The sequence below is a fragment of the Numenius arquata genome, chromosome 2, assembly GCF_964106895.1.
Source record: "Numenius arquata chromosome 2, bNumArq3.hap1.1, whole genome shotgun sequence".
NCBI lineage: Eukaryota > Metazoa > Chordata > Aves > Charadriiformes > Scolopacidae > Numenius > Numenius arquata.
The window spans coordinates 127,664,852-127,688,672 of record NC_133577.1 but is presented as its reverse complement, the minus strand read 5'-3'; the positions used below and the strand labels follow the sequence as shown (position 1 = coordinate 127,688,672).

Sequence of the window (23,821 nt, the reverse complement as noted above, 5' to 3'; positions counted from 1 at the left end):
ATGGCAGGGACATGAATTGCATGAGTCTGAGACAACATCCAGCCTACTTTTTTTTGGTGAAAATTTCAATATCACAGCGGAGTTCGCACACAGATACAAATCTGGGAAAGCGGGGAACGTTCAGACTATATAGAAATCGCCGTCAGTGCTAAAAGCTTCCCTTCCAGGGGGATTAGCTCCCATAAGATGCCTTATTCAAGAGGATTCAGCAATGAAGAGCAGTAGTGAAACAAATCTGCACGGACCTGGAGCCAAATTTCACTGAATTTCACTGAATTTTTTAGAGTTGGAAGGGACCATAGAGATCATCTAGTCCAACTCCCCTGCTGAAGCAGGGTTGCCCAGAGCACATCACTCAGGACGGCATCCAGGCGGGTCTTGAAGATCTCCAGAGAAGGGGACTCCACGACCTCCCTGGGCAGCCTGTTCCAGGGCTCTGGCACCCTCACCGGAAAGAAGTTTCTTCTCATATTTGAGTGGAACTTCCTATGTTCCAGCTTGTGCCCGTTGCCCCTCGTCCTGTCGCTGGGAACCACTGAAAAGAGTCTGGCTCCATCATCCTTCAACCCACCCTTCAGATACTTATAAGCATTGATAAGGTCTCCCCTCAGCCTTCTCTTCTCCAGGCTAAAGAGTCCCAGCTCTCTCAGCCTTTCTTCATAAGGGAGATGCTCCAATCCTTGAATCATCCTCGTTGCCCTTCGCTGGACTCTTTCCAGTAGTTCCCTGTCCCTCTTGAATTGGGGAGCCCAGAACTGGACGCAGTATTCCAGTTGTGGCCTCACCAGTGCAGAGTAGAGGGGGAGAATGACCTCCCTCGACCTACTTGCAGCCCAGGATTCCGTTGGCCTTCCTGGCCACAAGAACATACTGCTTGCTCATTGTCATTTAAAACTCTACTTTCCAGCAACCTTAGAAAAAATATTGGCCAGATTCTTCTCAGCAGCACTAATCTAGGAAGGGGACTCCAGAAATCTACTTGCCATTTGGAACTGGTCTCAAAATTGGAAAGTCATGGGTTCAATGGATGGACCACTCGGTGGATAAGGAACTGGCTGGATGGCCGCACTCAATGGTTCAATGTCTAAGTGGCGGCCAGTGGCGAGTGGTGTTCCTCAGGGGTCAGTACTGGGACCAGTGCTGTTCAACATCTTTGTCGGAGACATGGACAGTGGGATAGAGTGCACCCTCAGCAAGTTTGCCAACGACACCAAGCTTGGTGGCGCGGTCAACACGCTGGAGGGAAGGGATGCCATCCAGAGGGACCTGGACAGGCTGGAGAGGTGGGCTCGTGCAAATCGCATGAAGTTCAACCAGGCCAAGTGCAGGGTCCTGCACCTGGGACATGGCAATCCCAGGCACAAATACAGGTTGGGTGGAGAATGGCTGGAGAGCAGCCCTGAGGAGAAGGACTTGGGGGTGTTGGTGGATGAGAAGCTCAACATGAACCGGCAATGTGCACTGGCAGCCCAGAAAGCCAACCCCATCCTGGGCTGCATCAAGAGAAGTGTGGCCAGCAGGTTGTGGGAGGTGATTCTACCCCTCTACTCTGCGCTCGTGAGACCGCACCTGGAGTACTGTGTCCAGCTTTGGAGCCCTCAACACAGGAAGGACATGGACCTGTTGGAATGGGTCCAGCGGAGGGCCATGAAGATGATCAGAGGGATGGAGCACCTCCCCTATGAAGACAGGCTGAGAGAGCTGGGGTTGTTCAGCCTGGAGAAGAGAAGGCTCCGGGGAGACCTCATAGCAGCCTTCCGATATCTGAAGGGAGCCTACAGGAGAGCCGGAGAGGGACTCTTTGTCAGGAAGTGTAGTGACAGGAAAAGGGTCAATGGTCTTAAATTGGAAGAGGGGAGATTTAGATTAGATATTAGGAAGAAATTGTTTCCTGTGAGGGTGGTGAGACACTGGAACAGGTTGCCCAGAGAAGCTGTGGATGCCCCATCCCTGGAAGTGTTCAAGACCAGGCTGGATGGGGCTTTGAGCAACCTGCTCTAGTGGAGGTGTCCCTGCCCATGGCAGGGGGGTTGGAACTCGATGATCTTTAAGGTCCCTTCCAACTCTAACCATTCTATGATTCTATGAACTTTAGTTGCCTTCTCTCAGGAACTAAAGGCTGGCACCTGATCGTTCCTGCAGCCCCAGTGCCAAGAGTAAGATGATCAATGTGTTTTAAGTGTCTCTTCAAAATAACTCTCAGAAGCGGAAACATCTCTACAAACCATTCACTGTTTCTTCGAACTCATTGATTGGCTTTGGCCTCCACCACGTCCTGCAGCAGCGAGTTCCCCCGTTGAACCTGGCTCTTGGTTGGGGGGAAAAACCTGCAGAGTGTGTTTTTACATCCCCAAATCCGTAATTCCGCAGTCAGCTTCCCAGCTTGGATGTGAATACAAGCAGTCAATAATCCTTCTCTGCTCTTCTCTACTCAGTTTGTAGCTTCATACATCTATTATATTCACTCTAGGTTTTTTTTTCAGGGTCCAGAATGTTAAGTGTAATTATTTTCAGCGATACAGAAGCTGTTACCATCCTTGTTTATCCTCGTTTCTCTCCGCCATCCCTCCGCTCTCTCAGTGCCTGTTCTTCGCGAAAGGGCAGAGCTGTTTACACCATCCAGGTTGCACAAAAAGCCTGAATTTACAGAAACGAGTTGTCTTCTCTCTCCAGTTCCCTTCCTCATACCTCTCCATTCCTCAGACACCGCGTCCTCTGCCTCGCGCTTACGGCCGGGATCTCTGGAAAGCCACCCGATGTCCTGCTTGGGGATATTTCAGTTTACGCCAGACACGGAACCTCTGCAGTCTTCCCGTTTTCCTGCAGGGGTCCCCTGGAAACCACAACTCAACCAGAGAGTGAACCTTTGAGGCAAGGAAAGGGACAAGGAACGGTGACTTTGGCCTCTATAGAGACCTGGAACTTCTAAACTGCGAAATAAATTAGAGCATCCCGCCCTCCTCAGTTGATGTCTCCTCTGAAGGGTATGGGGCTATAGGTCCCAGAGACACACAGCTTCACCGGGGCCAGACAGGACCATCAGAGGACGGTTTGTGTTTAGCCTGGGACAACCTGCATCTTTCTTTTTACACAAACCAGGCAGTGAACCAGCCGGGCACTTCACTGGGCTCTTTGGTGGACATTCACCACCAGACGCCTGTTGGTTTAAAGGCTGATAAGAAACGCACTGACCTAAGAAAGGTTTATGTTTATTCCTAAACCGCCTTAGAAATTAAATGTTGTATAAAATGTGCCATTTTAAAAATAAAAAATAAAAAAGTAACGTTACATCATTTAGGAGGAGTAATCTGACTCATGTACACGGCAACAATGGAAGCACAAAGGAAGGAAAAAGCTCCGGAAAACCCAACCAGCAATCACCAATTCGTATCTGCGCACGCTTCAGCTGCGCTGAAACCCCAGCAGCAACATCCATCCTGGAGTCCGCAGGAAGATAATTTGCATAATATCATTATTAGGAACCCTGAAAAACGAGACAATGGAGGAGCGATGACGGGTTGAAGCGCCAACCAAAAACACGTTGGTGACAGCACTGAATAGAATCATAGAATCATCCAGGTTGGAAGAGACCCTTGGGATCATCGAGTCCAACCATCTACCCTACTCTACAAAGTTCTCCCCTACACCATATCCCCCAACACCACATCTAAACGGCTCTTAAACACACCCAGGGATGGTGACTCAACCACCTCCCTGGGCAGCCTATTCCAATGCCCGACCACTCCTTCTGTGAAAAATTCTTTCCTAATGTTCAGTCTAAACCTACCCTGCTGGAGCTTGAAGCCATTCCCTCTCGTTCTGTCATTAATTACCTGTGCGAAGAGACCAGCACCAACCTCTCTACAGTGTCCTTTCAAGTAGTTGTAGAGAGTGATGAGGTCTCCCCTCAGCCTCCTCTTCCTCATACTAAACAGTCCCAAATAAATAAACCAGACCATTCTCAGAAAATCCATGGAAATAATCCCTTGCAGCACCGTTACCTTCCCACCATTCTCTTAATCCCTTCCTTGTTCCTGCAGCCACAACTCAGTTTTGGCTGCAGATTGAGAAGTGGGTTGTTTAAACTCCACTGGCTCCAACACACGCTGCTGCCTCAAGCAGCTCTTTGTAGGTAATTCTGTCTCTTACGGAACTCCTAACGTTCTTCAGAAAATAAAATACTCCAGCTTTCAGTTATCTGCTGTATCTTACAAAAAGAAATCAAACCAAATATCATCCCATAACTTTGATACAGAATCAGATGAAATATTTCCACCGATAAGGTTTCCACAAACACGCTTCATGTAACAAATCCATAGTGATCTTTAAATAAACCCAGTTTGCTCGTGGTTAATTTCTATATACATTATATATACATACACACACACAGTTAAAACCCTGACATGGTAGAGTCTTGTGTCTGCCTGCAAGATGCCATAAAGATGGTTTTGGGAACGAAAATCGCCTCTGATCCGCGATTAGTGCCTCAGGCGAGTTTGGAAATGTCTTCGTACTGGATATCTTCAACTCGGCGTCCTTTTAGAGGCCCCTGGAGAGTAACACAGTAGAAGAAGTAAGATAAAAATACAAACTTGTTCATTTGTTGAATTCCCAAGAGGGAGTTTAAAAGGGCCTGTATGAAATCTCGCCCCGTTTAGACATTTTTCAACAAGGCCGAGTGCCGGGTCCTGCACTGGGGTCACACCAACCCCATGCAGCGCTACGGGCCCGGGGAAGAGTGGCTGGAGATGCCTGGCGGAAAAGGACCTGGGGGTGTTGGTTGGCTGTTGGCTGAACATGAGCCAGCAGTGTGCCCAGGTGGCCAAGAAGGCCAACAGCATCCTGGCCTGTGTCAGGAACAGCGTGGTGAGTAGGACTTGGGAGGTGATCGTCCCCCTGTACTGGGCACTGGTGAGACCCCACCTCGAGTGCTGTGTCCAGTTTCGGGCCCCTTCCCACAAAAGAGACATGGAGGTGCTAGAGTGGGTCCAGAGAAGGGCAACAAAGCTGGTGAGGGGTCTGGAGAATAAGTCTTGTGAGGAGAGGCTGAGGGAGCCGAGGGTGTTTGGCCTGGAGAAAAGGAGGCTGAGGAGAGACCTTCTCGCTCTCTACAACTCCCTGAGAGGAGGGTGTAGAGAGGTGGGGGTCGGTCTCTTCTCCCAAGTCACAGGCAACAGGACAAGAGGAAATGGCCTCAAGTTGTGCCAGGGGAGGTTCAGATTGGATATTAGGAAAAATTTTTTACACTGAAAGGGTTATTAAGCATTGGAATGGGCTGCCCAGGGAAGTGGTTGAGGCACCATCCCTGGAGGTATTTAAAAGACGGGCTGACATAGAGCTTAGTGACGTGGTTTAGTGATGGGTTTTTAATCAGGGTTAGGTTGATGGTTGGGCTAGATGATCTTAAAGGTCCCTTCCAACCTAGACAATTCTATGATTCTGTGATTCAAGAAGCACAACCGAAGTGACCAGCACTGGAAATCACAGCCATTAGTGGTTTTACTCAGTGCTATAGACAATAAAAGCCTGACGACCACTTTTCTGTTGCTCTCTCCAAAAGCCACGTGTAACTGCACGCCAGAGGCTGTACAGGGGACACACAGTGGAACACATCCCAAAAACTGCAGGTTTGGGATCTGCTCACGACACAATGTTTTCTCTTTCATTATTTTCAACCTGACCAGAGAATGTGACAGGGCCTCAACACTGTCCCAGAACTTTCAGGATACTTTTTGTGTTGGTTAAAGTCCTCACAATTTTGGGGCAAATGTAAGCAGCTGTTTTGCATTAATTCACCGTGAACTTGTAAGTAGTAAAAGATTTAATTTTGAATACAAACTTCTTATATGTAAAAATCATAGAAGAGATTCATAGAATGGTTTGCATTGGAAGGGACCTTAAAGATCACCTAGTTCCAACCCCCTGCCATGGGCAGGGACACCTACCACCAGACCAGGTTGCTCAAAGCCCCATCCATCCCGGCCCTGAACACCTCCAGGGATGGGGCAGCCACAGCTTCTCTGGGCAACCTGTTCCAGTGTCTCACCACCCTCACAGGAAAGAATTTCTTTCTAGTATCTAATCTAAATCTCCCACCTCCCCTCTTTCAATTTAAAACCATTACCCCTCGTTCTATCACTCCACTCCCTGATCAAGAGTCCCTCCCCATCTCTCCTGTAGCCCCCTTCAGGTACTGGAAGGGGCTCTAAGGTCTCCCCGGAGCCTTCTCTTCAGGCTGAACAGGCCCAACTCTCTCAGCCTGTCCTCACAGCAGAGCTACTCCAGCCCTCGGAGCATCCTTGTGGCCTCCGCTGGACCTGTTCCACCGGGTCCATGTCCTGGTCACCCTAAAATCAATATGAAAATTCTCACAGACTTCTCTGTTTCCCAGGAGTAGCTTCACCCATTTCTAATTTATAGACTCAGAGCTCACACAGGAAGGGGAAATCTTAACACCTACAAGCATAGGAACTGGAGAAAAACTACATTTGCTTTCCAAGACCAATGTTATCATGATGCTTAGGTCCAAACAAAGCTCCTGCTGTAGTTAGGACACCTGCACTGTCACTTCTCAAGATAACTCTCCAGAATCTAATATGGGTTGAGTTCACAGAATCATAGAATGGTTTAGGTTGGAAGGGACCTCAAAGATCATCCAGTTCCAACCCCCTTGTCATGGGCAGGGACACCTCCCACTAGACCAGGTTGCTCCAAGCCCCATCCAGCCTGGTCTAGAGTTTCTGCAGCCCTTCTTTGCATGGGATCTTAACAGGGTCTCTGTCCTCCCAGCTGTGTTTAAAAAAATCTGACTTCAAGCCAATATCTTCTCTGATGTATCGATGGGTTTAAAGATTGGTTTTGCAGAGGAGAACAAAGAAGAAGCCACACAGACATGATGAAAGGGCCTAATTTTAGCCCAGAGGAAGGTGGTATTGAAAAAAAAACACAAAAAAAAACCAAAACAAAAAACCAACCATAATTATTAACCATGAATGAGACAACAAATAAGCACATAAAGCCCCATGGTCAGGCTGGAAGAGGTGGAAGAAAATTCACCTCTCTGCATATCTCACATTTTTTACCTCCCCACAAAACAGTACAACAACAGCCACGTTCAAAATAAACACACAAAACATTTTGCAAGGCTCTTTCAAGTTCAAAATTTGCTAAATACAGCATCCTGGCGTCTTTCTAAAGGCAAACAGCAGAGCATTAGTCTGCAATGGGAAATACGTGGCTTTTTTCCTCTGGGTTGGGAATAGGCGGGAGATGACCACAGCATTTTGCACACCTTAAATCCCACCTGTACGACAGGATTAACAATACCATCTTTCCTCCTGAAAGCTCTCCAGTGCACAGATGAAAAGCGTTTTACGCAAACGAGATCTTGCAGGGTTTGTTACTTACAGAGTCGATGATTATCGTCGCTGAAAACCTCTTTTCGTTGATCGATTCCAAGATGCCTTCGTTTCCCCTGTAACCACCATTTAACACCATCACTTTCTTGCCTGAAATGAGAAATAGGAAACCAGTTACACAACGGGGCTCCCAGCTTCTTTTGATGGGGTTGTGTTCGACTCCACCGACAGCTGAGGGAGAGGCGGTTTCTCCTGGCAGCTCCTGCCCCTTTCCAAAGCGCACCCACGTTCAGTGCTCCAGGGTACACTCATACTGGGCAGAAACCATTAAAAATACATCAGGGAAAGAAGCCAAAGCTGTTTCTCCCATGTCCTGTTCCCTGGACACCAGTTGTAGTGGAAGGGTGGGCAGAGCTCACCGACAAGAGCGCTCATGGACACCATCGACCAGCTCTGCACCAGCTGCAGAGACGCAGAATGTGGTGGGTCTGCCGAAGAATCTGTGAATCCCAAAATCCCACATCCTGTTTCCCCTTACACTGACATCGTTCTTCTTCATGCTACCCTGACCCTTCCCTGAAATACCAGTCAGATGCTACACACAAACACTGGTGTGTGCCAGCCAGAGAAACGCCAGTGAACCAAAGAGGAGATGAGGTTAAGCTTTTGCCAAGTGCCCACAGCAATTTGAGGGACGACTTTGGAGGGAAGATACAGGATAAATATCACTGAGGACTCTGTAGGGCTCCCAGAGATGCTTCCTGGCAGCCGAAGAGAGATGCTTTCATCTCGTCAAACGAACCGACTCCTAAAGCATTTCTGTCTTCTCAGAAAAGAATCTAATTCTTACAAGAAGGGCCTGTGAAGACTCAAAGCAGAAGTGATGTAATAATTCCCCAGAAAGTACCGAGAGGGTATTTGGTAAATGATCGGGATAGCTTAGAAAATACTGTCCCAAAAGCAAGATGGCTCTTGTTACGGCATTTTCAAGTGGATAAATTATAGTTCAAAATAACTGAAATGTAAGTTTTGCAGTGACACCTAAGCTAAAAAAAACACAAAATGGCTGTACCTGGTGCTGGTATCACAGTTTCTAGATGCGTCTGATCAAGCTTCAGTTTGTCTCCAGAATCAATCATCTTCACAACTGCTGTATATTTGTCAATCACTTCCTGTTGTGATAGGCAGAGGCCAATCAGAAAAATTGGAAAAAAAAAAAAAATAGAAATTCTCTAAATTTACATTTCAGAATTAACAAACTCAGGACCATGGGTCTGCGCTTCAGCATTTTCAAAAGCAGCGAGGATTTCTGAGCTCTCCTAAAGGCATCCGGCTTTCACAAGCTGCTGCCTGGCCCCACTCTGAAGTTAAGGCCAGGTTAAAAGGGTTTCTTCTTGAACACCAATGACTGGCCTAAATGACCATGAATTTTGTCAGCCTTGTCTGAAGGTTTTGTCAACCTTTGGGTCAGCTATCCTGACCGGCAATGTGTGCTGGCAGCCCAGAAAGCCAACCGCATCCCGGGTTGCAACAAAAGCAGTGTGGCCAGCAGGGTGAGGAGAGGTGATTCTGCCCCTCTGCTCTGCTCTGGTGAGACCCCACCTGAAGTACTGTGTCCAGCTCTGGGGCCCTCAGCACAGGAAGGACATGGACCTGTTGAAACGAGTCCAGCAGAGGGCCACGAAGATGATCCGAGGGATGGAGCACCTCTGCTATAGGACAGGCTGAGAGAGTTTGGGGTGCTCAGCCTGGAGAAGAGAAGGCTCCAGGGAGACCTTAGAGCAGCCTTCCAGTCCCTAAAGGGGCTACAGGAGAGATGGGGAGGGACTTTTTATCAGGGAGTGGAGCGATAGGACGAGGGGTAATGGTTTTAACTGAAAGAGGGGAGATTCAGATTAAATATTAGAAAGAAATTCTTTCCTGTGAGGGTGGTGAGACACTGGAACAGGTTGCCCAGGGAAGTTGTGGATGCCTCATCCATGGAGGTGTTCAAGGCCAGGCTGGATGGGGCTTTGAGCAAGCTGGTCTAGTGGGAGATGTCTCTGCCCATGGCAGGGGGGTTGGAAGTAAATGGTCTTTAAGGTCCCTTCCAACCCAAACCATTCTATGATTCTACCTTAGCCATTCTCTCAAAGATGAATAGTAAATTAGAGGCTTTTTTCCCACTAAGGGCTGAAAGCCACACAGTGACAATGGGGATGCCACCTCTCAGTGAGCCGAAACGTTAATGATCATCTTTGCGCCCACCACGACCCATGTTCCACCTCTCATATTCAGAGCTCAATGGAAGACGGTCACTGGGACTCAGTATCTCCCAGATGTCTATCAAAAAAGCTGTGATTCTGAGCTCTATACACTCTTGTTGGTCACTTGAAACACACCCAGGTGTCACACACCCAGAGACTGTTGAGCTTTGGACTACCTATCAGTGGCTAAAAGCACTTCTGAACAACAGAGCAAGGCTCACAGCCTGAAGATTTTGTAAGCAAATAGGATCTTGTTCGAAGGCAGCCTGCAGCTTACATCACAGAATCACAGAATTGTCGGAGTTGGAAGGGACCTCTAGAGATCATCTAGTCCAACTCCCCTGCTAAAGCAGGATTGCTCAGAGCACATCACTCAGGACTGCATCCAGGCGGGTCTTGAAGATCTCCAGAGAAGGGGACTCCACGACCTCCCTGAGCAGCCTGTTCCAGGGCTCTGGCACCCTCACCGGAAAGAATTTTCTCCTCATATTTAAATGGAACTTCCTATGTTCCAGCTTGTGCCCATTGCCTCTCGTCCTGTCACTGGGAACCACTGAAAAGAGTCTGGCTCCATCATCCTTCAACCCACCCCTTAGATACTTGTAAGAATTAATAAGGTCTCCCCTCAGCCTTCTCTTCTCCAGGCTAAAGAGCCCCAGCTCTCTCAGCCTTTCCTCATAAGGGACATGCTCCAGTCCCTCAATCATCTTTGTTGCCCTACGCTGGACTCTCTCCAGTAGTTCCCTGTCTCTCTTGAACTGGGGAGCCCAGAACTGGACGCAGTATTCCAGTTGTGGCCTCACCAGTGCAGAGTAGAGGGGGAGAATGGCCTCCCTCGACCTACTGGCCACACTCTTCCCTATGCAGCCCAGGATCCCATTGGCCCTCTTGGCGACAAGGGCACATTGCTGGCTCATGGATATTTTACTATCTACCAGGACCCCCAGATCCTCCTCCTCAGAACTGCTTTCCAGCAGGTCCACCCCTAACCTATAGGAGGAAAACAAATCCTATGAAGAGCGGTTGAAGGAGCTGGGACTGTTTAGTATGAGGAAGAGGAGGCTGAGGGGAGACCTCATCACTCTCTACAACTACTTGAAAGGACACTGTAGAGAGGTTGGTGCTGGTCTCTTCGCACAGGTAATTAATGACAGAACGAGAGGGAATGGCTTCAAGCTCCAACAGGGTAGGTTTAGACTGAACATTAGGAAAGAATTTTTCACAGAAAGAGCGGTCGGGCATTGGAATAGGCTGCCCAGGGAGATGGTTGAGTCACCATCCCTGGATGTGTTTAAGAGCCGTTTAGATGTGGTGTTGGGGGATATGGTGTAGGGGAGAACTTTGTAGTGTAGGGTAGATGGTTGGACTTGATGATCCCAAGGGTCTCTTCCAACCTGGATGATTCTATGATTCTATGATTCTATACTGGTGCCTGGCATTCTCCCTCCCCAGGTGCAGGACCCTACATACATAAGATTAAAACACAACTACACTGCTCTTGGTCATCTCACACTGATGAAGTGGCTATTCTCCACGCTGGATGTGTTAAGAGGGACAAACCACGCAGGACAAAACAGTGCTTAAGAAAGAATCACTGAGTAAATAACATCGAACCAATTCAGAGATTCACTTCCTGCCCAGAATAAATCCCAGTAAAGTTAAGGTGACGCTTCAGCCCCCACCAGCGTCGATTTAAGGCTGAACAAGTTGCACAATGAAACAAAACTTCAGAAGTTACCCGATACCAGAGAAGCCCCGGCATTTGCACGCTTTACCTTCACGACTGCCTTCTTCTTGTAATACTTTTCTCCAAGCTTTTTTGTTACAATTTTTACAACGATTTCCTGGAAGATATGAAAGGAGAAAAGGAAAAATAAGATGCCAAAATATACAAACAACTACACAATCTAAACTAATCCCACATTCAGGTCACTCACGCCGACTCCAACCACAGACTGTAGAGCACAGCGCAGGAAGCAACAATAGTAAAGACTCAGCACTCAAGAACTTGACTTTTTCCTGAATTATTGAACTTCCTGAATTATTGCCTGTAACTAGTATCTCCCAAGACCTTTTTTTTTTTTTTTTTTTAAAAAACAAATACACTTGAATTCAGGATACGATGTGACAGTGCACAAAGGGTCAAGGGCAGGACTTCTTGATCTAGAAGTCCAGGCAATAAGTAGATGCTGAGACGAGGTCTCTCAGCTCAAAGGCTGACGCTGACTTCTACAGCTCTGTGCAAATCAACTACTACGTTGAAAAAAGAAAGGGCTGTAAATAGCATCATGATTTAAACATGATCTGTAGGGACTGGCAGTACCAACTCTTTAATTAGAGAATTCCACCCCATTCGAGATCAGGCACACGACGCGTCAGACCGCAGATGATGCTCAACCAGAAGAATAATTCCTCCCAGATATTGTAATATTACTGTAATATTGGCAGCTTGGAAAATCAGAGTGAATTTAGTTGGGAATCTAGTTTTGGATCTTTACACAAATCAATAGCGGCTTTAGAGATGTAGAATTGGTTGTATTTGGTATAATAATAATTTTTAAGACACTTACAGGCTGCAACCAGTAGTCTCTTCGAGATGTTCTTTTCTTCTCCTCTTCAAGCTACAGAACAACAACAAACAATCACCATTTACTTCCTCCTCTCCCTGCAGCTTTCCCACGCCTTTGAAAAGCCGAACCAATTCTCCAGGCCCACATCAAGTGAGGAATAAAATAAAAAAAACCCTAAATAAGGGTAAGTCAGTGTGTGCTTGGTGCATAAAAATCAAACCGATGAGATCCAGGAATCCATGATAAAATGATGGAGATTTATATTTGATTTTGTCAAGTGTTTCTAAATATTTTCTTCTCTTCCAAAATCTGTATTCTTTTAGTTCCAACATCTCATTCGTCTGAGGAATAGGCACAGATGAGCAGCAGAAACCAGTTTTAAAGGGGAAGTGGAATCATTTTGCCTGATAAGATACAGAAGTCTGAATTCCACATGAACTGAAGGTCTGACGTCACTTCAAAGGGATGCCCTGGTAAAGTGGACATAGCCATAGGCATTGGGGTTATAAAGACACAGATCCTGCATGATTATTACCTCCATGATCTCATCCAGTGCAGATTTCTTCTTTTTCTCTTTGGACTGACCAGAGCTATGAGCTGATTCTTTTCTTTTAACTGCCCCTTCCACCATCTTCAGTGCACTCGGTCCAAGGACACTGCTGGAAGAGTAAGATGGTGTTTTCACAGCAGACCTTAAATTGTCTCCTCTACCAAGACGCATTTGAAGAGTTGGTTGTGCAAAAAAGGACTATTTAATTTCAGTTGTGCAAATCACCTTCCAGACCCAGCATAACCTCCTTCTCTAGGATTGCATTTGGCAGCTAGAACTGATCTCCTCGAGGTGTAAACTCCATGTCCACTGAGGTTGGCTGCTAGAAGTCCAGCAGAAGGAGAACAACCTAATGATGGGTTCACCAGTGCAAAAGCAGAGTTCATCATGGAGTTCAGTGGAGAAGACAAAAGCAGGTCTGCAAATGAGGTTTTCAAATTTGAAGGGACAAACTTGTGGCTTTAGAGAAGCCATCTGGACAGAGCAACCCTCAAACATGGCAGACGTCTAGAACTCCTTCCAGAGATACTTAACCTATCCATCAGAGGGAGAAAATACACGGGAATCTGCAGAAAAGGGCTCCACATCCAGCAAATATATAACATTTTCATAATCATATGCAAAATAGGCCAACATCCTAAGAGTTATGAAAGAAAAGAGCAATCAGCACAAAAAGCTACATCTCAGAGATCAGGGAACACCGAGGTAAAGTGAGAACTACCTAAAGGCAGCTTGAGTTAAGTCATTTTTATAAAGGACATTTGAATGTAGTAAAAAAATGTAGGTGTTCTCTCATCCAGGAAGATGAAGGCTGCTGTGAGGTGGGACAGTGAGGTGATATTAGTGTGGCCTTACAACAAATCGCATGTTCTGCCTGTGGCAAGGAAGTTCAAAATACCAGCAAAGGGAAGATACATAATGGGAATGAAGATACAGAAATGGCAATAGTAACAAAATTGAGAGAAAAATAATTGTATTTCAGAGGAAGACTGGATAATCTCCGCAGCAGAGTTCTAGAAGAAAAAGCACATTAAATCACAAATCCAATAGCAAGTACTTGAAAATACAATCTCATACAATTAAAACACAACTGCAGGGCTTGCACTGAAGAAGGAAAACACATCTACCTGTGAGGTTACTAGGGGATTCCTGGGTGTCAATACTAAACCAAATCTTATTTAACATATTCCTTAAGGGCCCTGAGACAAAGAGTGAGAGGCCACCAACGCTGTTCAGACGTGCCATTCAATGTGGAGATCACAAGAAAGAACTGGACGCCAGAAGGGACTGGCTTACCTTGAAAAATGTGTTTTAAAAAAGACAAAATTCAACAGCGCTTTATGTAAGCTCACACACTTTGGAGAAATTTCCTCTGATTACCTTCTACCTACTGGGAGCTGTTTAAGAACAACAAAAGCAGAAAGGGACCTGGCTATAATCACAGGTGACAGCCACTGGTGGGGACCAGCCATGAAAGAGTCAAATGCAATCCTAGGAGGTATCGAGATAGACAAGCCTTAGTGCCTTGCATCAGCCACGGTGACGTTTCGTTTGCAGGAAGCACAAATTCCATCAGCTCCCCTGCTCAAGATTAGCTGAAACTGGAACAAGGACAAGGAAGGGATGTTCAGTGCATCAGGGGAACGGGGATATGAGGTCACCACCATCTAAGCCTGCTTGTGCAGCACAGCGAAGGCTGAGAGGCTGAAACTGTTCTCTACAAATACATTGTCTGAGAAATCAAACACCAGGCAGAAAAACAGCTATTTCTGTTAAATGCCCATACCAACATTAGAGCAACTGGTATAAACTGGCCGTGACAACATTTACCCAGGAAATCCCAGACAAAGTCCTAACCATTAGAGCAAACAGGTTTTGAAGGAACCTCTCTTGAGATTATAGGGGTGAGGAGACCTTGACTGTGAACAGTGAGGGCTGACCAGTGCACGGACAAGACTGTATACTGGTACACTTGCAATACTGTGGGCAGGAGTCAGTGACCTTGGTAAGAGCTTCTGCTCATTACTTAATTAGAAGTAATGCTAATCTTACTTGTCCACTGAGTTAAGCAGGGATTTGAGGATGTAAATTCTTGAGGCAGGAAAAGTAAGCCTTGGGCTCCCAGTTTGCTCAAGGGCAGTTCCTCCTGTCCTGAGCATTTGTCTTAGATGAATCCTGAACACCAGTAGCCATGCCCGCAGTGGCAGTAGTGACTTCTAGCTTCGTGTCAGCCCCACAGACCTTCAAGGCAAGGCACACCTCCCTTCTCACTCCCCTTCTCAGCAAGGCTCCAATTCCACCTCTGCACCCAACTACCAGTAACCCCAGGCCCTCCAACTCTACGATCCACTACCTACGATCTCCTGGTCCTATTTCTGCACGCCGCTCAGGAAATACAAGTGCCAGGTTTCTGTAGCTTGTGCTACAGAAGGTGGGAAGCCAGGAAGTCCTACTGTAGCTGCGCTGGGCTACCGGGCATCAGGTTGAACTCAACTGGTCCTCAGTAACAGCCAACAGCTGCAGAACACACCTTTACGCTGACACAGGGCAGCGGTTGCCATATACGACACACCAGTCACACCAGTGACATATAAACCCTCACCTCATCACTCTACCATGAAACGGGCATCCCAATTTTGCTTCTACACCACCATTACAAGGTTCACAAACAAGTATCTCTCATATGCTATGAAAAAATTAAACTACTTGATGTATGATTTCACATTCAGCCAAATTTTAGCAAGGACCTTAAGTATTCCCCACTGAAATTATTCAAGTGGGTGCCTGAATTAAGTTTCAGGCTCCTCTTAAGCACAAATCAATGCTTTGGGATAATTTACAAGTTTTCCTCAAAGCCTGAAATCTGTATCTATTATTGCAAAGAACTATTTTATTGTTTCATTTTCTGCCTGGCGTATCTCCCATCAGATACCTTATCTAAGAGCTGAGCTTGTGATGAGAGGACAGCTTTTGTTTTACCTGCAATATGTTTAATTACAATATTGCCTCCCAGGAAAAGATGTACTGCTCATCAAATGGTTTCACAGACTGCTATGAGTCAGTATCATTTGCATTATTGATCCCTTTTGTCCTGCGTTGCTCGTGGTTATATGATGACAATTAAAAGCATGAGCTTCAGAAAGATTTACGTCAGGTATATTCAGCTGCTTAAATGACGATCAGAGGAAGTATTGCCTCCAATTAGACAAGACAATCAAGGCTTTTAGGAACCAAGATTAACAAGTCACAAGTATCCATTCACAGCAGGCAGTGGGACAAGATGGCATTCACTTCAGATGCTGACTGGATCCCTCAGCCACTCTTTCACATAAGGGTATCTTCTCAGAGGAACCTGTAATGCCCACTGCTTTATGGGCATCCGCTGCGAACCTCAGTGAACTCAAGAAGGCCCCTCACAGCACACATTCAAGATATATTCATTCATCCACTTTAAACACAAAAGGAACCATGAAGTCACCCAGTATCCCCTCCTGAATAACACGACAGGACGAGATATTAACACTCCAAATATTTCAGGACAAGATGCATCTTCCTGCCCACACAAATATCATCGTCATTGTCATCGCAACAGTAAGGGTTGCCCTTAAATTCTTTTCTCACCTTGTTTTGGAAGACGCTGCTATTGAAGTACTTGCTCCTTTGTTTAAATTAAATGCAACTAAAAAATAAAAAGACATTACTCTATTTCTATCTTTAAATATAACTGCATTGGAGGATGTTACAATTTTAAAAATCTGTAAATGGAATAGATCACAAATTTGAACACATTTATTAATCTATGCTTTGGTTCATCTTTTAAAATAATTTACTTTAAACATATAATTGATCTCAAAGCACTTTATGAAGCACCGAGGAGTCCTCAGCGCTCATCTTGTTTTAATCACATCAGCTTCAGTAGGTTCTGGAAAATTGCATATATCAAAATCTGGTTACCTTTTTCTTCTTCATTTTCTCTGTTCAGTTCAGTATAGACCGGCTGTTCCTGCCAAAAAAAAACCCCACAAAACACATTTCAAGAGTCAAACAGAAAACTGAGCCAAGATACCATTTTTTGGTGATCACTGATTAGCTCAGTTTTACAGACAGCAAGAGTATTACAAGTAACTGTAATATTCAACCTGGCTTGATTCGTAAGAAGATTATAAATTGAAAACATGATCTCATTACAGCCTCCCGTGCAAAATTCTCTAATTAACAACTCTCTCCAGAGATGCTGTCTGAACTTGCTTGAGCCCAGCACAAAAGGAAAGTGGCCTTACCGTAGCAGTTTCCTCTATTTGAGCCAGCGTGATTAGACTGGTTTCTGGACAGACTGATAACTCAAAGAAGGAAATTCTGAAATCTTTCCAAATTTTTAGCACCGAAGGCTCAGACCATTTAAATTTCAATTAGTTTTAAATTAAGAAAAAGATAACTGTTTACAACAGCATTTAAGTGTACCTATCAATAGCCAGGATCAAATGGGAGGTTCCAGTCCCAGGCAACAACGTGTATGGAAATCATGGAATGATGCCAAATAAACAGATCCCAAATACCACACCAGCACTATCAAAATCAAACTTTTCACTACGTGGATTTGATTACATCTCCCCCCCGGTAATTTATCTCAGCCTCCCCACCGTACAATGTACTTGTTATTTGCAACCCTGAAAGTTGTGAAATACCATAAATGAGGACAAGTCATGCTGGTTACTGTATCGTTTACTCTCCCTTCCTAAATTCAAGAGTGATTTTTAAATCACTAATCACTTGAAGAGTATTAGTTATTACTCCTCTATTACTAAAGCAAGCCAGATACAAAGTAACGCCAAGTTTTCCTCCGGAGCCCGTTATAATCTAAGATAACCGTATAGCAGAAAATTCAGAATATAAGTGAACAGAGGTGGTGATTCAATTATGGAAGAAGACAATCTATATCCAAGTCTGAAATGGCCAGACCCTAAGATCAGACACTAAGGCCACAGGACACAATACTAGTAGATTTTGAAATCATATCAAATCTTTCTTTATTTTTTGAAACTGTGATTTCATAGAGGACCTTGATGTTCATCAGCTGTAAAAATCACCAGCAAGTTGGTTAGTCAAGGAAATGTAACAGAAGCAACTTAGTCAAGGCTATTATCAGAAGTTTCCGGGAGAAGACTACTCCTTGTGACTTGGAAAAGAGCAGCAATGCAGCCAAACATGCTCACCGCTCCCCAGTTTGAACTGGTGATGAGCTTGTAACCTGGAGCATGAAGCTTACTCATCACCTTCTAATTGGCTGCAAAGAAAATACCAGTGCAAGGATCCCAGCAGCATCCAATTAACCATGAACTTAACCAAGAGGAGTTTTGAGCTGAAGGTTGACATACAGTGTAATTCTCCTTACCAGTTCTTTCCCCTCCAAACCTCTTCTAACTTGCTGTTCAATGAATTTAGCAGTTTTTTCTTCATCATCCAGGTCCTGTTTCTTCTTCCTCTCTTGTTCCTGTTGCCTGCGAATAGTCTCTGGGTCCCTATCGATATATTGGATATACCAGCCTTTTGGAGTCTCATCAACCTTGCAAAGACCTAAAAAGTCAAGGCAAGATAAAGTAAGATTCATACTCACAAAAGCAAGCAAGGAACAAAGAAGGTACCAAGAGCATTTTCACAGTCCATGTTCACTATAACAATGCAGATACTTTACCAAAGACAATTTACCCCTCACTGGCCCAGTAAAATTGACTTGGAATTATCTTTAGTATGTGTTTCTGCCCTTCAGTTAGCCAGTTCCATTTGGAAACAGGCCAGAGCACATAATAAAGTAGACTGGTTTATATTTTCCTTATTGAAGAAAATGTTTCCTTCCCCCTGTTTGAACAAGGAGGAAAAAAGAAATCCAACACATACACAAACAATAGATCAGAATCATACTAAAGGAAACTTTACTGCGCTACGCTATTGTTACCAACTCTCACTAGAGTGACCTTCCAAACACCGTACGTCTCATGAACGTATCCTGTGGGACGCAGGCAATCACAGCCAAAGGAAACTTTCTGCCACACCACGGTGCCATTTAATCTCTCTTCCTCCCACTGAACACAAAACTGCCAGGGATGAAAACGACTGCTCGCTTCTTGTCACCTTAAATATGGAAGGATTCTGTCGTCGTAAGAAATGTTCCATCATAGTTCTTAATTTTTAAAATGGCAATCATTGGAAGTTGATTTAGAATTTAGCAACACCTCCCGTAAATATAGACCAACAGATTAAACAAAGGTTCATGACTGACGCATTTATCTCAGACTTTTGTTTTTTCATAAGCAAATTCCTAACAGCACAGAAATATGTTTGGATATCTGTTAATATATACACAGGAGGGGAGGGGAAGGAAAAAAAAGGAAATGGGAGAATTAACATAAATGTTTACTGATCACTTATCAGCAACGCAACTACCCAATAATTTTAAAACTTCCCAACCCTGAAGCACTCCATTTACCTTCTCTCCCCAGCCATTTAGTAAAATCCGTCAGCGTCTCCCACTGTGTGGCGTTCATGTGGATGTGTTCTCGATGACTGATATATTCATTGTACACGATATTATTGTGGACTCTCTTTGTTCCTGAAATACAGAGTTATTAAATATAAATATGGCATCTAGGAGAAAGCAATGAAAACAACCCCATGCAGCACTACAGGCTTGGGGAAGAGTGGCTGGAGAGCTGCCTGACAGAAAAGGACCTGGGGGTGTTGGTCAACTGTGGGCTGAACATGAGCCAGCAGTGTGGCTAAGGTGGCCAACAGCATCTTGGAGGTGGATCGTCCCACTGTGCTCAGCACTGGTGAGGCCCCACCTCGAGTGCTGTGTCCAGTTTCAGGCCCCTTACCACAAAAAAGACATGGAGGTGCCAGAGTGGGTCCAGAGAAGGGCAACAAAGCTGGTGAGGGGTCTGGAGAATAAGTCTTATGAGGAAAGGCTGAGGGAGCTGGGGTTGTTCAGCCTGGAGAAAAGGAGGCTGAGGGGAGACCTTCTCGCTCTCTACAACTCCCTGAAAGGTGGGTGTAGCCTGGTGGGGATCGGCCTCTTCTCCCAAGTCACAGGCGACAGGACAAGAGGAAATGGCCTCAAGTTGTGCCAGGGGAGGTTCAGATTGGATATTAGGAAAAATTTTTGCACTGAAAGGGTTATTAAGCATTGGAATGGGCTGCCCAGGGAAGTGGTTGAGGTTAAATACCTCCCTGGAGGTATTTAAAAGATGATTTGACTTAGTGCTTAGTGACATGGTTTAGTGATGGGTTTTATCAGAGTTAGGTTGATGGTTGGGCTAGATGATCTTAAAGGTTCCTTCCAACCTAGACAAATCTATGATTCTATGAAAACTTCTTGCACTGAACTAATAAAAGACATTAAAAACAAACAAGCAAACAAACAGTAAAATACTTACCAAATCGCCTCCTGAGCAGTTCTAGGAAATCATTTCGGAATTCCCTCGGGGGATAAAAATAAAGTGTTTTAGTAAAACTTTAATGATTACAATGCAATTTTCTATTGTCATTAACAATGAAATATCTGCAGTATAAAAACGAGTGTTCTTTTGAATTGAGCCTAATGAAATTGCTCTGGGCATGCTCTGGGCAATCCTGCTTCGGCAGGGGAGTTGGACTAGATGATCTTTATGGTCCCTTCCAACTCTAAAAAAATTCAGTGAAATTCAGACACACCCATTTCCTTTTTGCAGTAAAGTAGCATTAAATGCAGTACATATCCACAAAGAAACACAATTTATCACAAGTGAAATCTTCAAAGGGATAATACCCTTTCAAACGGAAAGAATGAAATCTAAACACTTCCCACTAATTGCTGGTATTTCATTACCAAGTATCTTCCCAGGTTGCCTGACACAACACACAGGGCAGGACAAAGGAGGGGTGGGAGATGGGAACGACTGATCACTCATCTCACCCATCTCACCACTAATTCAGGGGCTCCAGTATAAAGCCCGGCGTCAGGCTCGTGCTGAAGACGGCTCCAGTCACCCCAGCTGTCACACGGGACAGCTGGACAAAGGACTGGGGGACACTGTGGGATGTGAGTCACAACCCTGAATTGTTATCTCTCTGTAATGGTTCTTTTAGCTCTTTGTAACTCTGCGAGTGGCAGTCACTCTGCCTGGGCATCGGTGACATACTTTGTAACACTGAGCAACTTAAAATGAGACACAGACACGGGATAAAACTGTCAAATTTGTTTAAACATCATGACTCCCTGAAACTTCTTACAAGCGTTCAAAAGCGACATTGCCTACATTTTCAAATTGCCATTAAAAAAAGAGCTAAAACTAAAATCTATCAGAATAAAGTGTTTTCAGTGGGACACAACTAGCCCCGAGAGGTACAGCTGTGCAGGTGTGATGCAGGAATGAAGACCTGGCTCTTCAATACAGCAAATATAAAATATAGCCAACTTACTCAGAAAAGTAATCCATGAATTGCTGAGGGTTTTCAGAAGCCAGCAGCAATTGTCTCTGGTGGGACTCAGACATGCAATGACATTTGAAGCCATTCTATAAAATAAAAACAAATACTTTGTCTCAATTTGCAACACTCGCACAGGAGAAAAGTATGAAAAATAATGTTTTATAAGTGAAATTTCTTGAAGGCTCCACAGAAAACACCTTAGCTCAGCCATAGCCTACACAGGGTGCTTGTTGCTCCTGACCAGGCAATCCAGGAACAAAACTCTTCCTGAGGCCAAGACAAATTGAAAGGGCTTTTGAGACAGGACATTCCAGCAGTCCTCTTTGCTCCTTGTGGAACGGGACAGTCGTGGTACCACCCAGGTACACGCAGGACCCATCCAGGTGCTTGTGCGAGAGCACTGAAAATATTTGCTGGCTCCTGCCTGACCCAACACTGATGCCAAATGTGGGTAAGGAGGGAATGGTGATATAGACTGTGATAATTTGGCCACCTCTGGCACAGGGCTGAAGTCATCAGAGCTCCCCAAAAAGCACCGAGACATAGGACGTTTGTATGATTACATCTACAGCAAATTTCATTCCATGGGAGCCCCATCCCCCCTCACAAATAGATCTGTTTCTATCGCAGTGAAGGTTTTTTGCTTCTAGTCACTGGGAAGAGAGTAAGACTTGAGTTTCTTCGGTGAAAGGGAGAGGGGGACAGAAACGGCTGAAGAACAAGACGATTAAACGTCCACAAGATGCTAAGACACATTAGAGAGGCTATTCATGGAGAATGGAAAACTGAAAGCACAGTAAGCCCAAGTGGAGGTACTTTTGGAGCACAGCTCTAGTGGATATCAGGAAGAACAGGACACTCACATCCCACTGGCATCTGGATCCAAGTAAATAGACAACTGAAAAGAAGAGGGTAAAGCTTCAGAGAAAAAGCATCTTTTCATAACAGGAGAAGAAGGGAAGAAACCGAGCCAGAATCAGAAGGAAGGAGCCTTCAGTACAGGAAAGACATGGATGTGTTGGAGCGAGTCCAGAGGAGGGACACAAAAATGATCAGAGGATGGAGCACCTCTGCTGTCAGGACAGGCTGAAAAAGTTGGGGTTGTTCATCCTGGAGAAGAGAAGGCTCCAGGGAGACATTATAGCAGCCTTCCAATACCTAAAAGGGGCATGCAGGAAAGATGGGGATAAACTTTTTAGCAGGGCCTGTTGCGATAGGACAAGGGGTAATGGTTTTAAACTAAAAGAGGGGAGATTTAGACTAGATATAAGGAAGAAATTTTTTACAACGAGGGTGGTGAAACCCTGGCCCAGGTTGCCCAGAGAGGTGGTAGATGCCCCATCCCTGGAAACATTTCACGTCAGGTTGGACGGGGCTTTGAGCAACCTGATCTAGTTGAAGATGTCCCTGCTCATAGCAGGGGGGGTGGACTAGATGATTTTTAAGGTCCCTTCCAACCCAAACCGTTCTAAGATTCTATGATTCTATAAAAACAGACATCACAGTGCTCCAGATGAGCATCCCCTTGGGCATGTCACTGACTCACCATGTCCCCAAGGGAAATCATGGCTGCCCTCAATTTCCTTCTGAGCCAGACGGGAGCCACCAAATTCTTAGCCCCATTGACCTCTCGAGGTGTCTGTGAGGGAATCACCCTTCCAGGGGGTTTGGGCCCACCCTGTGCTCCCTCTCACCCTGGGTTGATCAATCACTCTGCTGGGGATTGAATGACCCCAAAGATGGATCAGGTCCAACATGCTTCCTTCAAAGTGGATGAGGACTTCTTCCATGGGTGAGCCCTTCGGGATCCCCCCACCCCTAGCAACTGAGAACCCTCCAAGTCCCACCAATCTACCCCCAAGAGGACCATGGTCCATCCAAGAGGGACTGGGGACCCAGAAAGGAGAATAAGGGTCCTCTTCAATGCTCCCCTAAAGAGAGTCGGAGCTCCCCATGGTCCCAGCAAGTGAGGCCAGTGTGCTCCCTAGATGGATTCTACCCCATAGGTGGGATCAGAGGCTCCACAAAGAGACAGAGGACACTTACAAAGGGAATCTGGACCAGGCTTGTACCCTGCACAAGAGACCTAGGAAATCCTACACGCTTATGATGCCACATACCCCCTGTCAGGCAACCGCAGCCCCCACCAACGGGATTGGGAAACCCAACAAGGGCAACCAGAGCCCCTCCGTGTCCCCCTCAATGGCACTGGGGACGCTTACAAGGGGGACCGGAACCCCCACAAGAGGACTGAGGACCCCAACAGCGAGGACCTTACCTTCCTGTGTACCTCAGGAGAACGGCCCCCTTCAAGGGGGCTGGGGTTCCCTACAACGAAGTCGGAACCCTTCATAGCCCCTCACGGAGGATCACCCTCCCTCCCCGAGAGACCGAGGCCCACCGCGCTCGCCGGCCACAGGCCCGGCCACCGCCGGGACGGCCTTACCTCATCGCGGCACTGCTTCTGGCACATCTGACAGTACCAGCGCAGCTTCTGCAGCCCCTTGGACTTGATGCGGTTGGCGATGGCCTTGGGGCTGAGGAAATCCGACTTCCCCATGGCGGCGGCGGTGAAGGCGGCGCTGACCCTCCGCCACCCCGATCCCGGTTCCTGACCCCTCCGCCGGAAGCGGC

General features: G+C 45.9%; 1 protein-coding gene across 2 annotated transcripts; it reads right to left on the bottom strand.

Moving 5' to 3' along the window:
• Positions 1 to 3,189: 3,189 nt before the first annotated feature.
• KIN (Kin17 DNA and RNA binding protein) lies at positions 3,190 to 23,815 on the bottom strand. 2 transcript variants are annotated; one of them, XM_074168107.1, is made up of 13 exons: positions 23,634 to 23,815; positions 21,179 to 21,273; positions 20,155 to 20,198; positions 19,209 to 19,331; positions 18,117 to 18,298; positions 16,679 to 16,727; positions 16,346 to 16,403; positions 12,710 to 12,833; positions 12,175 to 12,225; positions 11,380 to 11,448; positions 8,431 to 8,530; positions 7,408 to 7,508; positions 3,190 to 4,549 (listed from the first exon to the last, which is right to left on the bottom strand). In XM_074168107.1, the coding sequence occupies exons 1-13, from the start codon at positions 23,745 to 23,747 to the stop codon at positions 4,487 to 4,489; spliced, it is 1,173 nt and encodes a 390-aa protein (XP_074024208.1). In that variant the 5' UTR covers positions 23,748 to 23,815; the 3' UTR covers positions 3,190 to 4,486. The 2 variants fall into 2 exon arrangements, with proteins under 2 accessions (XP_074024208.1, XP_074024210.1); XM_074168109.1 differs by having other exon boundaries at positions 12,710 to 12,830; positions 23,634 to 23,808.
• Between the last annotated feature and the right edge of the window lie 6 nt (positions 23,816 to 23,821).

Excerpts from the sequence above, each read along its gene's own strand:
- KIN (XM_074168107.1), bottom strand. The coding sequence starts at position 23,747 with ATGGGGAAGTCGGATTTCCTCAGCCCCAAGGCCATCGCCAACCGCATC. Across the intron at positions 21,274-23,633 it reads AGAAGCAGTGCCGCGATGAG|AATGGCTTCAAATGTCATTG; the intron begins GTAAGGCCGTCC and ends TTTATTTTATAG. Across the intron at positions 7,509-8,430 it reads AACTGTGATACCAGCACCAG|GCAAGAAAGTGATGGTGTTA; the intron begins GTACAGCCATTT and ends TTCTCATTTCAG.